This window comes from Oncorhynchus gorbuscha, linkage group LG26, assembly GCF_021184085.1.
Source record: "Oncorhynchus gorbuscha isolate QuinsamMale2020 ecotype Even-year linkage group LG26, OgorEven_v1.0, whole genome shotgun sequence".
In the NCBI taxonomy this organism is placed as follows: domain Eukaryota; kingdom Metazoa; phylum Chordata; class Actinopteri; order Salmoniformes; family Salmonidae; genus Oncorhynchus; species Oncorhynchus gorbuscha.
The window spans coordinates 1,370,704-1,390,879 of record NC_060198.1 but is presented as its reverse complement, the minus strand read 5'-3'; the positions used below and the strand labels follow the sequence as shown (position 1 = coordinate 1,390,879).

At 45.3% G+C, this 20,176-nt stretch overlaps 2 protein-coding genes across 2 annotated transcripts; both read right to left on the bottom strand.

The window, feature by feature from the left end:
• Window positions 1-1,651: 1,651 nt before the first annotated feature.
• Window positions 1,652-14,217, bottom strand: dnaja3b (DnaJ heat shock protein family (Hsp40) member A3b). Its single transcript, XM_046331964.1, has 12 exons — window positions 14,007-14,217; window positions 13,424-13,563; window positions 13,120-13,203; window positions 12,663-12,878; window positions 11,419-11,571; window positions 9,504-9,651; window positions 9,287-9,351; window positions 8,823-8,951; window positions 3,905-4,020; window positions 3,424-3,521; window positions 3,056-3,197; window positions 1,652-2,279 (listed from the first exon to the last, which is right to left on the bottom strand). Exons 1-11 carry the CDS (start codon window positions 14,215-14,217, stop codon window positions 3,070-3,072), a joined length of 1,488 nt encoding a protein of 495 aa, XP_046187920.1. The 3' UTR covers window positions 1,652-2,279; window positions 3,056-3,069.
• A 742-nt stretch (window positions 14,218-14,959) lies between these two features.
• LOC124016290 (GTPase IMAP family member 4-like) lies at window positions 14,960-17,373 on the bottom strand. The gene is made up of 3 exons (XM_046331837.1): window positions 17,239-17,373; window positions 16,785-16,969; window positions 14,960-16,394 (listed from the first exon to the last, which is right to left on the bottom strand). Exons 1-3 carry the CDS (start codon window positions 17,252-17,254, stop codon window positions 15,468-15,470), a joined length of 1,128 nt encoding a protein of 375 aa, XP_046187793.1. The 5' UTR covers window positions 17,255-17,373; the 3' UTR covers window positions 14,960-15,467.
• Window positions 17,374-20,176: the final 2,803 nt, after the last annotated feature.

Here is a 20,176-nt window from a genome sequence, read left to right as displayed (position 1 = left end):
ACACTGATTGACAAATTTCACATGCTGTTGTGCAAATGGAATAGACAACAGGTGGAAATGATAGGAAATTAGCAAGACACCCCCAATAAAGGAGTGGTTCTGCAGGTGGTGACCACAGACCACTTCTCAGTTCCTATGCTTCCTGGCTGATGTTTTGGTCACTTTTGAATGCTGGCGGTGCTTTCACTCTAGTGGTAGCATGAGACGGAGTCTACAACCCACACAAGTGGCTCAGGTAGTGCAGCTCATCCAGGATGGCACATCAATGTGAGCTGTGGCAAGAGGGTTTGCTGTGTCTGTCAGCGTAGTTTCCAGAGCATGGATGCGCTACCAGGAGACAGGCCAGTACATCAGGAGATGTACTGGCAACAAACCAGCAGCAGGATCGCTACCTCCGCCCTTGTGCAAGGAGGAGCAGGAAGAGCACTGCCAGAGCCCTGCAAAATGACCTCCAGCAGGCCACAAATGTGTCTGCTCAAACTGTCAGAAACAGACTCCATGAGGGTGGTATGAGGGCCCGACGTCCACAGGTGGGGGTTGTGCTTACAGCCCAACACTGTGCAGGATGTTTGGCATTTGCCAGAGAACACCAAGATTGGCCAATTTGCCACTGGCGCCCTGTGCTCTTTACAGATGAAAGCAGGTTCACACTGAGCACGTGACAGACATGACAGTCTGGAGACGCCGTGGAGAACGTTCTGCTGCCTGCAACATCCTCCAGCATGACCGGTTTGGCGGTGGGTCAGTCATGGTGTGGGGTGGCATTTCTTTGGGGGGACGCACCGTCCTCCATATGCTCGCCAGAGGTAGCCCGACTGCCATTAGGTACCGAGATGAGATCCTCAGACCCCTTGTGAGACCATATGCTGGTGCGGTTGGCCCTGGGTTCCTCCTAATGCAAGACAATGCTAGACCTCATGTGGCTGGAATTAGTCAGCAGTTCCTGCAAGAGGAAGGCATTAATGCTATGGACTGGCCCGCCCGTACCCCAGACCTGAATCCAATTGAGCACATCTGGGACATCATGTCTTGCTCCATCCACCAACGCCACGTTGCACCACAGACTGTCCAGGAGTTGGCAGATGCTTTAGTCCAGGTCTGGAAGGAGATCCCTCAGGAGACAATCCGCCACCTCATCAGGAGCATGCCCAGGCGTTATAGGGAGGTCATACAGGCACGTTGAGGCCACACACACTACTGAGCCTCATTTTGACTTGATTTAAGGACATTACATCAAAGTTGGATCAGCCTGTAGTGTGGTTTTCCACTTTAATTTAGAGTGTGACTCCATTGATAATTTGTGTGATTTTGTTGTCAGCACATTCAACTATGTAAAGAAAAAAGTATTTAATAAGAATATTTCATTCATTCAGATCTAGGATGTTATTTTAGTGTTCCATTTATTTTGAGCAGTGTAGTATATCTACTACTTTGTTACTATGTTTTCTGATTGCTGCCAAATAAATAAAACATGGTCCACCTATACTGTACTCCAAAAGGGTTTAGAGATGCACTGATACAACTACGATTATCAACTCCATTTACCACAATTAAGCATTTTTTATGTCTGATGAAGTTGTATTACAGCTTCAATATTTTTTTAACAAAGTCTTGCACAGCTGTGTTGTCCCTTACACATACAACACCACAATGACAATACAACTAAATGCATCAGCCTTTATTAGACCACAACATGATGCCAATGGGTGTGTTCTAGACACATTCTGCACAGATTATACAAACACTCTCTTATGGACGTGGTTCCTGAGACACTTCTCCAGACCAGCCATTGTAAAATCAGGGCCCGTATTCATAAAGTGTCTCATAGATTTAATCTGCCTCAGATTAAAATGAATGGACAACGGGGAACTGATCCTAGATCAGCACTCCTACTCTGAATACAGGTCCTGATCATCTGTGCAGAATTTGTGTATCTGAAACACACTCATTGTGAAAAGCTTTCTCAAATTATTGTCTTCGCTTCTCTTTGCAAATCTTCTCCTGTCCTCCTTGCTGACGTCCATTTTGAATCCCCTCCAGGTAAAACAAGTTTTTAGTTCCTCAACCCAACACCTGTGTCATTTGGGACTGAACAGTGTGTGGCAGGGCTTGGCTTTCTTGGTGGCCCGTTCCGTGTCTAAATGGATGATCTTACAACAAATCCAAACCCCTCAAATTCTCTACCTCCCTCTATCCAGGCGGTAGGTGAGGCAGGGGAGTGAGCGGGACGGAGTGCCAGTCGCTTACCTTCTCCCATTATTGTCCTGTTGATCTCTCACCTGGGGAGAGGAAATGGGGGGGGGGGGGGGGGGGGACGAGGTCAGACAAATGCTTCCAAATGTGACTATATTAGCCAGGGTTGGTGGGAGACATCTACAGGTGTGAGGCTGGTTCTATAGAACAGACCTAAGCAGAGGAATGAGCAGCAGGTATATCTAGACCTATATACTATCTACTATAGGACAGCCACACTGCAGGTTGGAGGAGTGATCTGTTAGAGTGTGTGTGTATTCTGACATTTGCAGATTTAAAGCTAATTGTCTTGCAATTCTATTAATTTTTCCATGTCTAATGTATATTAATGTGATGTATACCCGCGGCCTCCCTGACGACCCCTAGAGAGTGCCCACCCCACAGTTTGGGAACCACTGTACTATAGAACAGCCACACCGCAGGTTGGGAACCACTGTACTATAGAACCACTGTACTATAGGAACCACGGTACTATAGGAACCACTGTACTATAGAACAGCCACACCGCAGGTTGGGAACCACTGCACTATAGGAACCACTGCACTATAGGAACCACTGCACTATAGGAACCACTGCACTATAGGAACCACTGCACTATAGGAACCACTGTACTATAGGAACCACTGTACTATAGGAACCACTGTACTATAGGAACCAATGTACTATAGAACAGCCACACCGCAGGTTGGAGAAGTGTATATGTTAGTGTGTGTGTATTCTGAAGGTATAGTATACATGGTCTAGTTAGACTAACACACATTACACAGCTAGTGTTTAGGGTGTTGGGGTGGGGGGGTCCTACCTGAGGTGTGGCTGTCAGCTAAACATTTTCTTTATTTTGGAAAGGATGCCGTCCTCCTCTTCTTCTTCTTTCTTCTTCTCCTGCCCCTCTGTTCTGCCCTGTCCTGCCCCAGACTCAGAGCTCTGACCACTCCTGCCCCCACCTGGACAAAAACAGGTACTACATGCATCAGCCCAAATACGACCCATGTTTGCGTGTTTTAACACTTGTGTGCGTTTGAAACGTTTGAATCCTTATTTGCTGTAATGTGATTTGTAGATTAAGTAAAGCATTTAAAATGTGTGTGTGTTGAGAGGGGACAGGCTAGCAGTGGCAGGAGAAGACAAGGTGATGTGGAACGATATAATTCCCAGGTATAAACAACCTACCTGTGGCAGCAGCAGTGACTCCGTTGACAGTCCCCTCCACGTCAGTCTCCTCCTCTGCATAACTCAGCAGCAGGGAGCGCTGTCGACGGGTTAACTTCCTACAGTGGTAGAAGACCAGAGGGAGGGTTAATAACACGCTATTCTAACCGTGAAAAGGGGAAAGCAGCAGTCACACAAATCCATGCAGAGTAATGTGAACGGGTCTGTGGTAACGTCAGACCCTCTACAAGATGGCACTGACAGACACTCCACCCTGTTTCTCGTTCCTATGGGACGTTCCTATAGTTCATGTGTGTATTATGTGTTTCATATTGTATCGTTAGGTATTACTGCACTGTTGGAGCTAGAAACACAAGCATTTTGCTTCTCTGTCGATAACATCTGTAAATCTGTGTATGTGACCAATAAAACTAGATTTGATGTGTGTGTTTCTGGGAGTGTGTGTCCCCGCACATGTCTCTGTGTGTTCTTTCTCTCTTACTTAGGTACTCTGATCTTGATGTGAACGTAGTGATCTCCATAACTATAGCTGTTCATCCTCTGGATCCCCTTTCCCTGAAGACGGATCTTCTGGTCGGCCTGGCAACCTGGAGGGATCTACAAAACAGAGGGCAGTGGTTCGGTCAATCCAGTCTCTTTTCACATCTGCCAGTGTGTCTAGCGACACAAGCCAAGTAGACCCTTCAGCTTGGACAAGCAAGACTAGGTCAGTATAACGGGTATCTAATGTCATATATCCAGATGGTTGTCAGATTGACTAGGTCAGTATAACGGGTATCTAATGTCATATATCCAGATGGTTGTCAGATTGACTAGGTCAGTATAACGGGTAGGGTCAGTCAGATGGTTGTCAGATTGAACAGGGTATCTAATGTCATATATCCAGATGGTTGTCAGATTGACTAGGTCAGTATAACGGGTATCCAGATGGTTGTCAGATTGACTAGGTCAGTATAACGGGTATCCAGATGGTTGTCAGATTGACTAGGTCAGTATAACGGGTATCCAGATGGTTGTCAGATTGATTCAGTATAACGGGTATCCAGATGGTTGTCAGATTGACTAGGTCAGTATAACGGGTATCTAATGTCATATATCCAGATGGTTGTCAGATTGACTAGGTCAGTATAACGGGTATCTAATGTCATATATCCAGATGGTTGTCAGATTGACGAGGTCAGTATAACGGGTATCTAATGTCATATATCCAGATGGTTGTCAGATTGACTAGGTCAGTATAACGGGTATCCAGATGGTTGTCAGATTGACTCATATAACGGGTATCCAGATGGTTGTCAGATTGACTAGGTCATATAACGGGTATCCAGATGGTTGTCAGATTGACTAGGTCAGTATAACGGGTATCTAGATGTCAGATATATATCCAGATGGTTGTCAGATTGACTAGGTCAGTATAACGGGTATCTAATGTCATATATCCAGATGGTTGTCAGATTGACGAGGTCAGTATAACGGGTATCTAATGTCATATATCCAGATGGTTGTCAGATTGACGAGGTCAGTATAACGGGTATCTAATGTCATATATCCAGATGGTTGTCAGATTGTCCCACTGGTTGGGTATCTAATGTCAAGATGTCAGATAAGGTGGTATCCAGATGGTTGTCAGATTGACGAGGTCAGTATAACGGGTATCTAATGTCATATATCCAGATGGTTGTCAGATTGACGAGGTCAGTATAACGGGTATCTAATGTCATATATCCAGATGGTTGTCAGATTGACGAGGTCAGTATAACGGGTATCTAATGTCATATATCCAGATGGTTGTCAGATTGACGAGGTCAGTATAACGGGTATCTAATGTCATATATCCAGATGGTTGTCAGATTGACTAGGTCAGTATAACGGGTATCCAGATGGTTGTCAGATTGACTAGGTCAGTATAACGGGTATCTAATGTCATATATCCAGATGGTTGTCAGATTGACGAGGTCAGTATAACGGGTATCCAGATGGTTGTCAGATTGACTAGGTCAGTATAACGGGTATCTAATGTCATATATCCAGATGGTTGTCAGATTGACGAGGTCAGTATAACGGGTATCTAATGTCATATATCCAGATGGTTGTCAGATTGACGAGGTCAGTATAACGGGTATCTAATGTCATATATCCAGATGGTTGTCAGATTGACGAGGTCAGTATAACGGGTATCTAATGTCATATATCCAGATGGTTGTCAGCTTGACGAGGTCAGTATAACGGGTATCCAGATGGTTGTCAGATTGACGAGGTCAGTATAACGGGTATCTAATGTCATATATCCAGATGGTTGTCAGATTGACGAGGTCAGTATAACGGGTATCTAATGTCATATATCCAGATGGTTGTCAGATTGACGAGGTCAGTATAACGGGTATCTAATGTCATATATCCAGATGGTTGTCAGATTGACGAGGTCAGTATAACGGGTATCTAATGTCATATATCCAGATGGTTGTCAGATTGACTAGGTCAGTATAACGGGTATCCAGATGGTTGTCAGATTGACTAGGTCAGTATAACGGGTATCCAGATGGTTGTCAGATTGACTAGGTCAGTATAACGGGTATCCAGATGGTTGTCAGATTGACTAGGTCAGTATAACGGGTATCTAATGTCATATATCCAGATGGTTGTCAGATTGACGAGGTCAGTATAACGGGTATCTAATGTCATATATCCAGATGGTTGTCAGATTGACTAGGTCAGTATAACGGGCATCCAGATGGTTGTCAGATTGACGAGGTCAGTATAACGGGTATCTAATGTCATATATCCAGATGGTTGTCAGATTGACGAGGTCAGTATAACGGGTATCTAATGTCATATATCCAGATGGTTGTCAGATTGACTAGGTCAGTATAACGGGTATCTAATGTCATATATCCAGATGGTTGTCAGATTGACGAGGTCAGTATAACGGGTATCTAATGTCATATATCCAGATGGTTGTCAGATTGACGAGGTCAGTATAACGGGTATCCAGATGGTTGTCAGATTGACGAGGTCAGTATAACGGGTATCTAATGTCATATATCCAGATGGTTGTCAGATTGACTAGGTCAGTATAGCGGGTATCCAGATGGTTGTCAGATTGACGAGGTCAGTATAACGTGTATCTAATGTCATATATCCAGATGGTTGTCAGATTGACGAGGTCAGTATAACGGGTATCCAGATGGTTGTCAGATTGACTAGGTCAGTATAACGGGTATCCAGATGGTTGTCAGATTGACTAGGTCAGTATAACGGGTATCCAGATGGTTGTCAGATTGACGAGGTCAGTATAACGGGTATCTAATGTCATATATCCAGATGGTTGTCAGATTGACTAGGTCAGTATAACGGGTATCTAATGTCATATATCCAGATGGTTGTCAGATTGACGAGGTCAGTATAACGGGTATCCAGATGGTTGTCAGATTGACGAGGTCAGTATAACGGGTATCTAATGTCATATATCCAGATGGTTGTAAGATTGAAAGACGTGGTAATGAAATACAGTGCCCTGCGAAGGTATTCGGCCCCCTTGAACTTTGCGACCTTTTGCCACATTTCAGGCTTCAAACATAAAGATATAAAAATGTATTTTTTTGTGAAGAATCAACAACAAGTGGGACACAATCATGAAGTGGAACGACATTTATTGGATATTTCAAACTTTTTTAACAAATCAAAAACTGAAAAATTGGGCGTGCAAAATTATTCAGCCCCCTTAAGTTAATACTTTGTAGCGTCACCTTTTGCTGCGATTACAGCTGTAAGTCACTTGGGGTATGTCTCTATCAGTTTTGCACATCGAGAGTGAAATTTTCTCCCATTCCTCCTTGCAAAAAAGCTCGAGCTCAGTGAGGTTGGATGGAGAGCATTTGTGAACAGCAGTTTTCAGTTCTTTCCACAGATTCTCGATTGGATTCAGGTCTGGACTTTGACTTGGCCATTCTAACACCTGGATATGTTTATTTTTGAACCATTCCATTGTAGATTTTGCTTTATGTTTTGGATCATTGTCTTGTTGGAAGACAAATCTCCATCCCAGTCTCAGGTCTTTTGCAGACTCCATCAGGTTTTCTTCCAGAATGGTCCTGTATTTGGCTCCATCCATCTTCCCTTCCTCACACCTGTATACACTCACCTCGTACCGGGTCAGACCCCCCTTTTCCCTCCCTCACACCTGTATACACTCACCTCGTACAGGGCCAGACCCCCCTTTTCCCTCCCTCACACCTGTATACACTCACCTCGTACCGGGTCAGACCCCTCTTTTGCCTCCAGAACAGCCTGAATTCTTCGGGGTATTCTACAATGTGTCAGAAACGTCCCACAAGGATGTTGGTCCATGCCGACGCGATGGCATTATGCAGTTACTGCAGATTAGACTGGTGGCACATTCATGCTGCAAACATCTCATTCCATCTCATCTCAAAGATGCCCTGTAGGGTTGAGGTCTGGGGACTGTCCAGGCCACTCAACTAAACTGAACTCGCTGTCATGTACCAGGTGATGTTTCTCCACTCCTCATGTGTCCAGTGTTCACATGCCCACAGGAGCTGCCTTTCCTATCTTTAGTTGATAGGAGTGGAACCTGGTGTGGTCGTCTGCTGCAATAGCCCATCGGTGACAAGGACCAATGATTTGTGCGTTCCAAGATGCCGTCCTGCGCCGTTATTTGTATGTTTGTGGCACGCCTGATAGTGTGCACAATTCTTGCTATTCTCCTTTCGACCTCTCGCATCATCGAGCTGTTTCAGCCGACTAGACTGCCGCTGACTGGATGTTTTTTGTTTGTCACACCGTTGTGCGTGAAAAGCCCAGGAGGGCGGACGTTTCTGAGATACTGGATCCGGTGCGCCTGGCACCGCCGATCATACCACACTCAAAGTCCCTTAAGGTCACTCCTTTTTAAGTCTAACGTTTAATCCAACAGAAAATCAATGCCTTGATGCCCTTCTGCCTGCTTTATACAACAAGCCACAGCCACGTGACTCACTGTTTGTAGGAGCGATTCAGTTTGGTGAACAGTGTGGTGTACCTACAAACTGGACGTGAGTGTGTGTAGAGTCCCTGTGCCCAGGCAGAGCCCCCCAGTATAGCCTGGCCTACAGAGATCTAACTCTTCCTCCCACCTGTATAGCTATGGTGTTGTAGAGTCCCTGTGCCCAGGCAGAGCCCCCCAGTATAGCCTGGCTTACAGAGATCTAACTCTTCCTCCCACCTGTATATCTATGGTGTTGTAGAGTCCCTGTGCCCAGGCAGAACCCCCCAGTATAGCCTGGCCTACAGAGATCTAACTCTTTCTCCCACCTGTATAGCTATGGTGTTGTAGAGTCCCTGTGCCCAGGCAGAACCCCCCAGTATAGCCTGGCCTACAGAGATCTAACTCTTTCTCCCACCTGTATATCTATGGTGTTGTAGAGTCCCTGTGCTCTAGCAGAGCCCCCCAGAATAGCCTGGGCTACAGAGATGTGGACATCAGAGTGGATGTTGATCCCATCACGTCTGAACACTGGACTCCTCTGGACCTGGAGAGAAGGAGATACCAGACCATCAGAACCATCACAAATATAACTGTCATAATAAGTGTCTCACAAATTAGAAAAATACAATTGTTTCCCCAATGTTTTTTCATAGTGGACAGGTCTCCAGAATATTAGTAAGGCTTCAGGTGGGTCAGGCAAAGCCAAGCTGGATCATCAGAACCACAATCAATCAAACATGGACTGACATGAATAATCCTTCACATATCTACACACCCAAACTCCCAAAGAGAAAGCAAAAGCATACTGTCGTATAACTGATGTCTGGGAGCTCAGTGAAGGGGAGGCTAAACAACTAGCTAAATGCTGTCCACACTTACTCTAAATGTGATGTGGACTTCCTTCTTCCCCACTGGCATTCGTACAGTCTGTCCATTGTCTACTCCTGCAAGACACCAGTGTAAAACAACATCAGTCCATGTCTGAAGTCAACCTGCATTTTCATCACATCATTGAACAATTGTCTCCTCGTATCATGGCCCAGCCAGAGACACACTGTCACTCAGTGTCTCTCTCTCTCACACCCCTCTCTCTCACCTGCGGGTACAGGCACGGTGACGGTCTGTCTCTGTTTGGTCTGCCCCGAGCCGCGACACATCACACAGGGCGTGGTCACGATGGAGCCCCGCCCACCACAGCGTCGACACGTTGAGCGCATCATGAAGGGACCGGTGTTTATAGACTCCTACAGGGGGAAGCACAGAGACCAACATTAAGATGATCAGACATTTTTAACATGGATATTACTACACTATAATGATAATAAAAGTGCCTTACGTTATGGGAGTGCGGATCAAAAGATTTAAGCTCTGAAGTAAATGGAATAGATAGTGAATTTAGAATAGCCACTGCCTCCCTGAGATGTCTGTTTTATAAAAGGGATACGGTCATGGTGGAGACAACCATGTAAAACATCAGGGCCTGTACTCAAAGTAGCAGTTCTGATCTAGGATCAGTTTCGCCTTTTAAATCATAATAAATCATTGTGTAACGCTTTGGGAATACAGGCCCTGGTCCCTGATCGTGACAGTAGGTTGACACCACTCACCATGCCGTTACAGTAGTGACAGTAGGTTGACACCACTCACCATGCCGGAGCCGTTACAGTAGTGACAGTAGGTTGACACCACTCACCATGCCGGTGCCGTTACAGTAGTGACAGTAGGTTGACACCACTCACCATGCCGGTGCCGTTACAGTAGTGACAGTAGGTTGACACCACTCACCATGCCGGTGCCGTTACAGTAGTGACAGTAGGTTGACACCACTCACCATGCCGGTGCCGTTACAGTAGTGACAGTAGGTTGACACCACTCACCATGCCGGTAGTGACAGTAGGTTGACACCACTCACCATGCCGGAGCCGTTACAGTAGTGACAGTGGGTTGACACCACTCACCATGCCGTTACAGTAGTGACAGTGGGTTGACACCACTCACCATGCCGTTACAGTAGTGACAGTGGGTTGACACCACTCACCATGTAGTGACAGTGGGTTGACACCACTCACCATGCCGTTTACAGTAGTGACAGTGGGTTGACACCACTCACCATGCCGGTGCCGTTACAGTAGTGACAGTGGGTTGACACCACTCACCATGCCGGTAGTGACAGTTACAGTAGTGACAGTGGGTTGACACCACTCACCATGCCGGTGCCGTTACAGTAGTGACAGTAGGTTGACACCACTCACCATGCCGGTGCCGTTACAGTAGTGACAGTAGGTTGACACCACTCACCATGCCGTAGTGACAGTGGGTTGACACCACTCACCATGCCGTTACAGTAGTGACAGTAGGTTGACACCACTCACCATGCCGTTGTAGTGACAGTAGGGTTGACACCACTCACCATGCCGTTACAGTAGTGACAGTAGTGACACCACTCACCATGCCGTTACAGTAGTGACAGTGACACCACTCACCATGCCGTTACAGTAGTGACAGTGGGTTGACACCACTCACCATGCCGTTACAGTAGTGACAGTGGGTTGACACCACTCACCATGCCGTTACAGCCGGTGCCGTAGTGACAGTGGGTTGACACCACTCACCATGCCGTTACAGTAGTGACAGTGGGTTGACACCACTCACCATGCCGGTGCCGTACAGTAGTGACAGTAGGTTGACACCACTCACCATGCCGGTGCCGTTACAGTAGTGACAGTAGGTTGACACCACCATGCCGTTACAGTAGTGACAGTAGTGACAGGTTGACACCACTCACCATGCCGGTGCCGTTACAGTAGTGACAGTGGGTTGCACCACTCACCATGCCGGTGCCGTTACAGTAGTGACAGTAGGTAGTGACAGTGACACCACTCACCATGCCGGTGGTAGTGACAGTAGGTTGACACCACTCACCATGCCGGTGCCGTTACAGTGACAGTAGGTTGACACCACTCACCATGCCGGTGCCGTTACAGTAGTGACAGTAGGTTGACACCACTCACCATGCCGGTGCCGTTACAGTAGTGACAGTGCTGGACCTTGGTTCCTGGCTCGCTACCTTTACCGTCACATCTCTGACAGGCATCGTCCAGGTTCACTGTCATCTCCTTGTTCACTCCCTTAGCTGCCTGGGTGAACGTCAGCTCCATCACAAACTGAGAGAGAGGGAGGGAACAGAGAGACAGGAAAGGGGAGAGAGAGAGGGAGGGAACAGAGAGACAGGAAAGGGGAGAGAAAGAGGGAGGGAACAGAGAGACAGGAAAGGGGAGAGAGAGAAAAGGGTAAAAAGACGGAGGTATAGTGGGAGAAAAATGGGGAAGGTAATAAGGTGTGAGAGCGAGGGAGAAAGAGTTAGATTAAAACATATGGCTGAATATGAATAACTGAGCACGCTCTAAACATATGGCTGAATATGAATAACTGAGCACGCTCTAAACATATGGCTGAATATGAATAACTGAACACGCTCTAAACATATGGCTGAATATGAATAACTGAGCACGCTCTAAACATATGGCTGAATATGAATAACTGAGCACGCTCTAAACATATGGCTGAATATGAATAACTGAGCACGCTCTAAACATATGGCTGAATATGAATAACTGAACACGCTCTAAACATATGGCTGAATATGAATAACTGAGCACGCTCTAAACATATGGCTGAATATGAATAACTGAGCACGCTCTAAACATATGGCTGAATATGAATAACTGAGCACGCTCTAAACATATGGCTGAATATGAATAACTGAGCACGCTCTAAACATATGGCTGAATATGAATAACTGAGCACGCTGAATATGAATAACTAAACATATGGCTGAATATGAATAACTGAGCACGCTCTAAACATATGGCTGAATATGAATAACTGAACACGCTCTAAACATATGGCTGAATATGAATAACTGAGCACGCTCTAAACATATGGCTGAATATGAATAACTGAGCAGCAAACATATGGCTGAATATGAATAACTCACGCTAAACATATGGCTGAATATGAATAACTGAACACGCTCTAAACATATGGCTGAATATGAATAACTGAACACGCTCTAAACATATGACTGAATATGAATAACTGAACACGCTCTAAACATTCACATGAAATCATGTAACGTTGCTGTGCATTAGAACTTGTACATTCTACCAATTATACCGAATCATGAAACATGTTATAACCGGGTTATTAATCTGTTATAACATGTATATATATATATATGTACATATAACCACACCTCTGGCCTCTGTTCAAACATGCTGTTGAAGTCTCCGAAACCCTGCGCTCCTGTGAACTCCCCGAAGATCTTCCTGAACATTTCCTCTGGGTCGACGCTGGCCCCCCCGGCCCTCCAGTACTGCTGTCCCCCGGCCCCCCCTCCCGTCTGGCTGGGGTCGAAGCCTGCCGCTCCGTACGTGTCATACTGCTTCCTCTTGACCTCGTCACTCAGCACCTTGGGGGAACAGCATCAGGAACAATATCCCAGTCATTGATAAGGGGTTGTGTGTCACTGTCAATCTACAGATAATATAGAAGAGACTAGAAGTTGCTCAAATAGGTACAGATCTAGGGTCAGCTCCTCATCAGATCCTATGCCTGGCTTGGTAGAGCATTTTGCTATATTGGAAATGTAATTATTGGCCAGTCGAAAACATGCAGGACCAATTGATGCCAGGGACCAATTGAATGCCTACCTCGTAGGCTTCTGCCAGCTTGGCAAACTTCTCCTTGGCCTGAGGGTCATCCTGGTTGGTGTCTGGGTGGTACTTCTTAGCCATCTGGAATAGGATAGACCAATGGTATTATATAGCCTACCCAGCTGATTTCACTGGGCAAGGCCATGTACTATTTCAATGTTTACAAATGAAGTTTGAATCAATGTTCATGAACATTCTAGAACTCCATAATGACAACAGTCTAGGCCTATATTTCTGCAACAACAACCCACACAGCAACAGAGCTACAGGTGCAGGCTCTCCTAATAGACAACCCTCTCACCTGATAGTAGGCTTTCTTGATCTCTTTCTGAGTGGCTGTGCGAGGCACCCCCAGAACATCATACAAGTCCTGTTTGTTAGCTGAGGAGCAGCTGGTGTGGAAGGAGTGACTACTGCTGACAACATGGGGGGACCTCAGTCCTGTGGAGAAGGAGATATGAGCTGCGTCAAAGAGCCATAACTTCTGTCCTTGTATTGAAGCAGAGCATTCTGGGTAATGGTGTTTGGCATGTCTGTGTTAGACATAGCTAACTAGCTCGACAAATAATGAGAATGCATTTCGAAGTGTACTGTACTAGCTAGCTAGCTATACGGACTAGCTAGTTAGTTAACTACCAGTGCAGACACTGTAGATTGTGTCATGTCCATATTGTGCTTGAGGACAGTTAACGTTACATCATGCACGTCCAGCTACTGCACATTGTTGTTGCAGCTGTACCGACCAAGTGTCGAATGTCTGATCGCGACATGAAAACACAAAAACGACATTTACAGAATGATTGACAAAACAAATATCTTTCTATAGATACAAACTACTACCTAGGTTCACTGACACCAACTCCAGACAGTCCTTCCTCTCTCACCTGTGAGTCTCAATGTCACTGCATTTTCAGGTCTCAAACAGCCAAAGTCGCCCCCTATCCTGCACCGTTGTATCCCCAAGATCGCCGTGGCACAGGTTTCTCCATGTCTAGCCGAGGCAAGCAGCGACCAAGCCCGACGGTGGCCAGAAGACAGTCCTACAGAGTTGAGTAAACGTGCATTGCAGATAGCCACTCTTTGCAAGGACGCCATCTTTGCATCGCTTCAGAGGCTGCGGCGGTAAATAAGCACTGCGCCTAGTTAAATAATGTGGTACAGGGATATAGGATATATTTCTATGATTATTTGCATCACAGTATTCTATTATTTGCATCTTTCAGTGATTAGAGGCGTCACTCTTTCTAGTACCTGGTTTGATCAAGGATTATGGATGTGCTATTGTTTTGCATCATCTTTCTAAGTGATTATGGATGTGCAGTATTGTTTTGTCGTGATTAGGATGTGCCGTCATTGTAAATTAAGAATTCTAGTTCTTCCCAAGTTCTCTCAATAACTGACTTGACCATAGTTAAATAATGGTAAAATAAAACATATAAAGGTACAGGTCAGAGGGGAACAAACTCCCTCACAAGGACAGCGGAGCACTGAGATACAATGTTTTATTTCTATGATTATTTGCATCTTTGACTTAAATGTAAATGTAAATTATGGATGTGCAATTATTTGCATCTTTCTAAGTGATTATGATTATGGATGTGCAGTATTGTTTTGCTATTATTTGCATCTTTCTAAGTGATTATGGATGTGCAGTATTGTTTTGCTATTATTTGCATCTTTCTAAGTGATTATGGATGTGCAGTATTGTTTTGCTATTATTTGCATCTTTCTAAGTGATTATGGATGTGCAGTATTGTTTTGCTATTATTTGGATGAATCTTTATTGAATTCAAGTTCAGCATGGTAAGCATAGGATTAATGAATGAATGATACGTGGTAAAGTTATTCGTTTATTCTCTAGTCCTATGATGACAAATATTTAACAGTTTATCATGCAACAACCTGACACACAATATCATCAACATTCATTGATTTGTTTAAAATGCATCATAGAATGTCATCCATAAAAAATAATGTATTAAATTAATGTAGCCAATAGCTAGAAACTATAGATAATTTCCAGCACCCTTTTAATCACATGTTCCTTTCCTCCAAGCTCTTCTCCTCTTTTTCCTGATATTCCCGATATTCCCCAAGTTCTGCATCATTCCTTTAAACTGTTGACCCATGTCAAACCCTCCCTCCGTGCTTCCCTCTGGAATCTCTCTCTCCCTCATCCCCCTTTCCTGCCCCATTCACAAACTCCTTCTCCCTTCTCTTACCTGCCCCCTTCACAAACTCCTTCCCTCCCGTCTCTTTCCTGTCCCCTTCACAAACTCCTTCCCTCCCGTCTCTTTCCTGTCCCCTTCACAAACTCCTTCCCTCCCGTCTCTTTCCTGTCCCCTTCACAAACTCCTTCCCTCCCGTCTCTTTCCTGTCCCCTTCACAAACTCCTTCCCTCCCGTCTCTTTCCTGTCCCCTCTCTTCTCTGTCTTTTTCATGTTGTTTTCCAGTCTTTCTAGCTGTTCCCTGAAGTTCTGAAGCTCCCACTCTTCTTCTCCCTTCTCCCGACACATCTGTCTATGCTTGTGTTTCTGATTGGTAACCATTTCATCCACCATCCTCCCCAACTCCTCCCTAAACCTCTGCACGTCCTCTCTGCTCTTATGGTCCTCCTCGACTGCTCTCACTCTTTTTAGGGCAAGCTTGTCAACTAACCTGTCCAACTCATATATAAAGCTTAGCGCCTCGTCCTCCATGCCACTGTCTCTTTCTTTCTCCATCTGCTTCAACAAGAGCTCATCTTGAAGCCTCGCTAGCTTCTCTCTGAAGATCCTGTGTTCCAAATTCTCCACATTCACTTGCATTATCTCCCTTTCATTGATCCTTTCCTTAAGTCTGATAAAGCCATCCAATAGGCCCTTAAGCTGCTCCCTAAACTCCACCAATAGCGGTTGAGCTTCTTGGTGCATCTCCACGGTGTAGCAGGGGTCTGTGCCCTGATCCAAAATGGAGTCGACCTTCCCCAGTAACCCTGTGACTTCCAGCTCTTCACCAATGCTCTTTGGGCAGACGTGAAAACGTCCCCCGCACTCCTCAATCAGCCTCTTGGCCTCTCTCTCCTTCAGTAGATCCTCAAGACTATCCTTCTGCTCCAGCTCGTAGGTAAAGAGGACCTGAGTGAAGCCATGGGCCCTCTCTCCGAACATCCTTCGGATGCATTGAGCCCCTCTTCTCTCCTGCTCTGTGAGACGACCCAACGGCGCCACCAGGAGGAAAGAGTGGATCCCCTTGGAACACTCAGACAGGGACAGACACTCCATAGCCCAGTCCTGTAGATAAGTTGTCACAATTTATTTGAAGTGCCTTTCACAGTGGGTAATACTCAATTATATTTCCTTTATTCCTCACGTCCTCCCTCCTTGTCTCCTTCTCAAAGCAGATTGGAGCAGAAGATCTGGTGTTCCTCCAATGTATTTTCAGAACGTGGCAAGGGGATGTGACAGGTGGAATCAAGGATGTACAATTGAGATTCACCCAGTCTCAACACACTCTACGGAGAAAAACATAAATAAGAACAAGAAACAACAACAGAGAAATCCAAAACAGACAAACAGCAGACACAAAAACATGGGTCCTTGCTATCTGGGATCCTTGGGACGTGTGTCAAGGCAGACACAAGCACAGCATGACAAGGCAGACACATGCCACACCACACTCACCTGTAGCACCCCCTGGCTCTGGGTGGTGGTTACTGCACCAGGCATGTTTACCACAGAGAGGGGGCGTCCTGAGATGGTGCCTGTAGTAACCCAGAGTCTGGTGGTCCCCAGGGGCTTCTCTTCGCCTCCTTCCAGGGCAGCCCATGATATAGCTCCAAGGTTGCCGATGACAACCAATGTACGTTCTGGACACAAAAGAGGGAAGGATTTAGTGCATTTAAGGATGGAATAGTATACAAGTTGTCTGCCAGGGGTAATCTGAACACTGTTTAGACTTGACTTTTACACATTAAAAACATAAAGCACACATTATAATGGGTGTCAGCTTGTATACGATACATTGTCAACAAAAGTCTGAGCCAAGGCTAGAGCATGCCGTTTTGACTAGGCTAGTAATCGTGTGTATCTTATATCTTTATATTTAGAGCAAAATAATAAACAGAACTAAACTCACCAGATGGGTTTTTCATATTGAATCAACCAAACCACATTCACTTCAAATGCCCCTTCAACTACCTTTTACCAGCAGTTCTCAAGTACTGACAGGTTTTTGACGTCTCGCCTAGGAATCTGTACTTTGTACAATGGCAGTAATATAAAACATGAATAGCAGTAATATAAAACTTGAATGTTTTGAATAAATCTGGCCAATGAATGACTTTGGGGCAATAAACAGCCAAAGGCATAAATGAGTAAGCCTTTAGGTAAAATATGTTCAGATGTGATTAAAGCAAACAGGTTGACTATGGCTGTTTGGTGAGAAAGATATGCAATTTGATACTTTCAATGAAACCAAAGGTCTTGGACATGAAGCGTAATGCTGTTTTGATATTGTGCTTTAAGAGGACGCTGGTTATGGTAACAAGCGGATCAGTTAAAAAAATGGTCTTACTGTAATATCTAAACCAAAGAGTCCTTTCTGGGCATGGTGGCTCTAATCCAGGCTGGTGGGAGGAGCTATAGGAGGACAGGCTCATGTAATGTCTGGAATGGAATAAATAGAACTGTATAGAACAGATCAAGCATATGGAAACCCCATGTCTGACCAAGTTCCCTTTTTTACATTCCGGCCATTACAATGAGAGTGTCCTCCTATAGCTCCTCCCACCAGCCTCCCACCAGCTATCCAGTGTAAATTATTGAAGGAAAAATAATTTAAAGTACTACTTAAGTTTTTTTGGGGGGGGTATCTTTACTTTACTATTTATATTTAACTTTTTACTTTTACTTCACTACAAAGAGTGTACTTTTTACTCCATACATTTTCCCTGACAGCCAAAAGTACTCATTGAATGCTTAACAGCACGGGAAAATAATCTGATTCATGCACTTATCAAGAAAATATGCCTGGTCATCCCTACTGCCTCTGATCTGGTGGACTCACTAAACACACATGGTTTGTTTGTAAATGATGTCTGTGTTGGAGTGTGACCCTGGCTATCTGTACATTATGTCTGTGTTGGAGTGTGACCCTGGCTATCTGTACATTATGTCTGTGTTGGAGTGTGACCCTGGCTATCTGTACATTATGTCTGTGTTGGAGTGTGTCCCTGGCTATCTGTACATTATGTCTGTGTTGGAGTGTGCCCCTGGCTATCTGTACATTATGTCTGTGTTGGAGTGTGCCCCTGGCTATCTGTACATTATGTCTGTGTTGGAGTGTGACCCTGGCTATCTGTACATTATGTCTGTGTTGGAGTGTGCCCCTGGCTATCCGTACATTATGTCTGTGTTGGAGTGTGCCCCTGGCTATCTGTACATTATGTCTGTGTTGGAGTGTGTCCCTGGCTATCCGTACATTATGTCTGTGTTGGAGTGTGCCCCTGGCTATCTGTACATTATGTCTGTGTTGGAGTGTGTCCCTGGCTATCTGTACATTATGTCTGTGTTGGAGTGTGCCCCTGGCTATCTGTACATTATGTCTGTGTTGGAGTGTGCCCCTGGCTATCTGTACATTATGTCTGTGTTGGAGTGTGCCCCTGGCTATCTGTACATTATGTCTGTGTTGGAGTGTGCCCCTGGCTATCTGTAAATTATGTCTGTGTTGGAGTGTGCCCCTGGCTATCTGTAAATTATGTCTGTGTTGGAGTGTGCCGCTGGCTATCTGTAAATTATGTCTGTGTTGGAGTGTGCCCCTGGCTATCTGTAAATTATGTCTGTGTTGGAGTGTGCCGCTGGCTATCTGTACATTATGTCTGTGTTGGAGTGTGCCCCTGGCTATCTGTAAATTATGTCTGTGTTGGAGTGTGCCGCTGGCTATCTGTAAATTATGTCTGTGTTGGAGTGTGCCCCTGGCTATCTGTAAATTATGTCTGTGTTGGAGTGTGCCGCTGGCTATCTGTACATTATGTCTGTGTTGGAGTGTGCCCCTGGCTATCCGTACATTATGTCTGTGTTGGAGTGTGCCCCTGGCTATCTGTAAATTATGTCTGTGTTGGAGTGTGCCGCTGGCTATCTGTAAATTATGTCTGTGTTGGAGTGTGCCCCTGGCTATCTGTAAATTATGTCTGTGTTGGAGTGTGCCGCTGGCTATCTGTAAATTATGTCTGTGTTGGAGTGTGCCCCTGGCTATCCGTACATTATGTCTGTGTTGGAGTGTGCCCCTGGCTATCTGTAAATTATGTCTGTGTTGGAGTGTGCCCCTGGCTATCTGTAAATTATGTCTGTGTTGGAGTGTGCCCCTGGCTATCCGTACATTATGTCTGTGTTGGAGTGTGCCCCTGGCTATCTGTACATTATGTCTGTGTTGGAGTGTGCCCCTGGCTATCTGTAAATTATGTCTGTGTTGGAGTGTGCCCCTGGCTATCTGTAAATTATGTCTGTGTTGGAGTGTGCCCCTGGCTATCTGTAAATTATGTCTGTGTTGGAGTGTGCCCCTGGCTATCTGTAAATTATGTCTGTGTTGGAGTGTGCCCCTGGCTATCTGTAAATTATGTCTGTGTTGGAGTGTGCCCCTGGCTATCCGTACATTATGTCTGTGTTGGAGTGTGCCCCTGGCTATCTGTAAATTATGTCTGTGTTGGAGTGTGCCCCTGGCTATCTGTAAATTATGTCTGTGTTGGAGTGTGCCCCTGGCTATCTGTAAATTATGTCTGTGTTGGAGTGTGCCCCTGGCTATCTGTAAATTATGTCTGTGTTGGAGTGTGCCCCTGGCTATCTGTAAATTATGTCTGTGTTGGAGTGTGCCCCTGGCTATCCGTAAATTATGTCTGTGTTGGAGTGTGCCCCTGGCTATCTGTAAATTATGTCTGTGTTGGAGTGTGCCCCTATCTGTAAATTATGTCTGTGTTGGAGTGTGCCCCTGGCTATCTGTAAATTATGTCTGTGTTGGAGTGTGCCCCTGGCTATCTGTAAATTATGTCTGTGTTGGAGTGTGCCCCTGGCTATCTGTA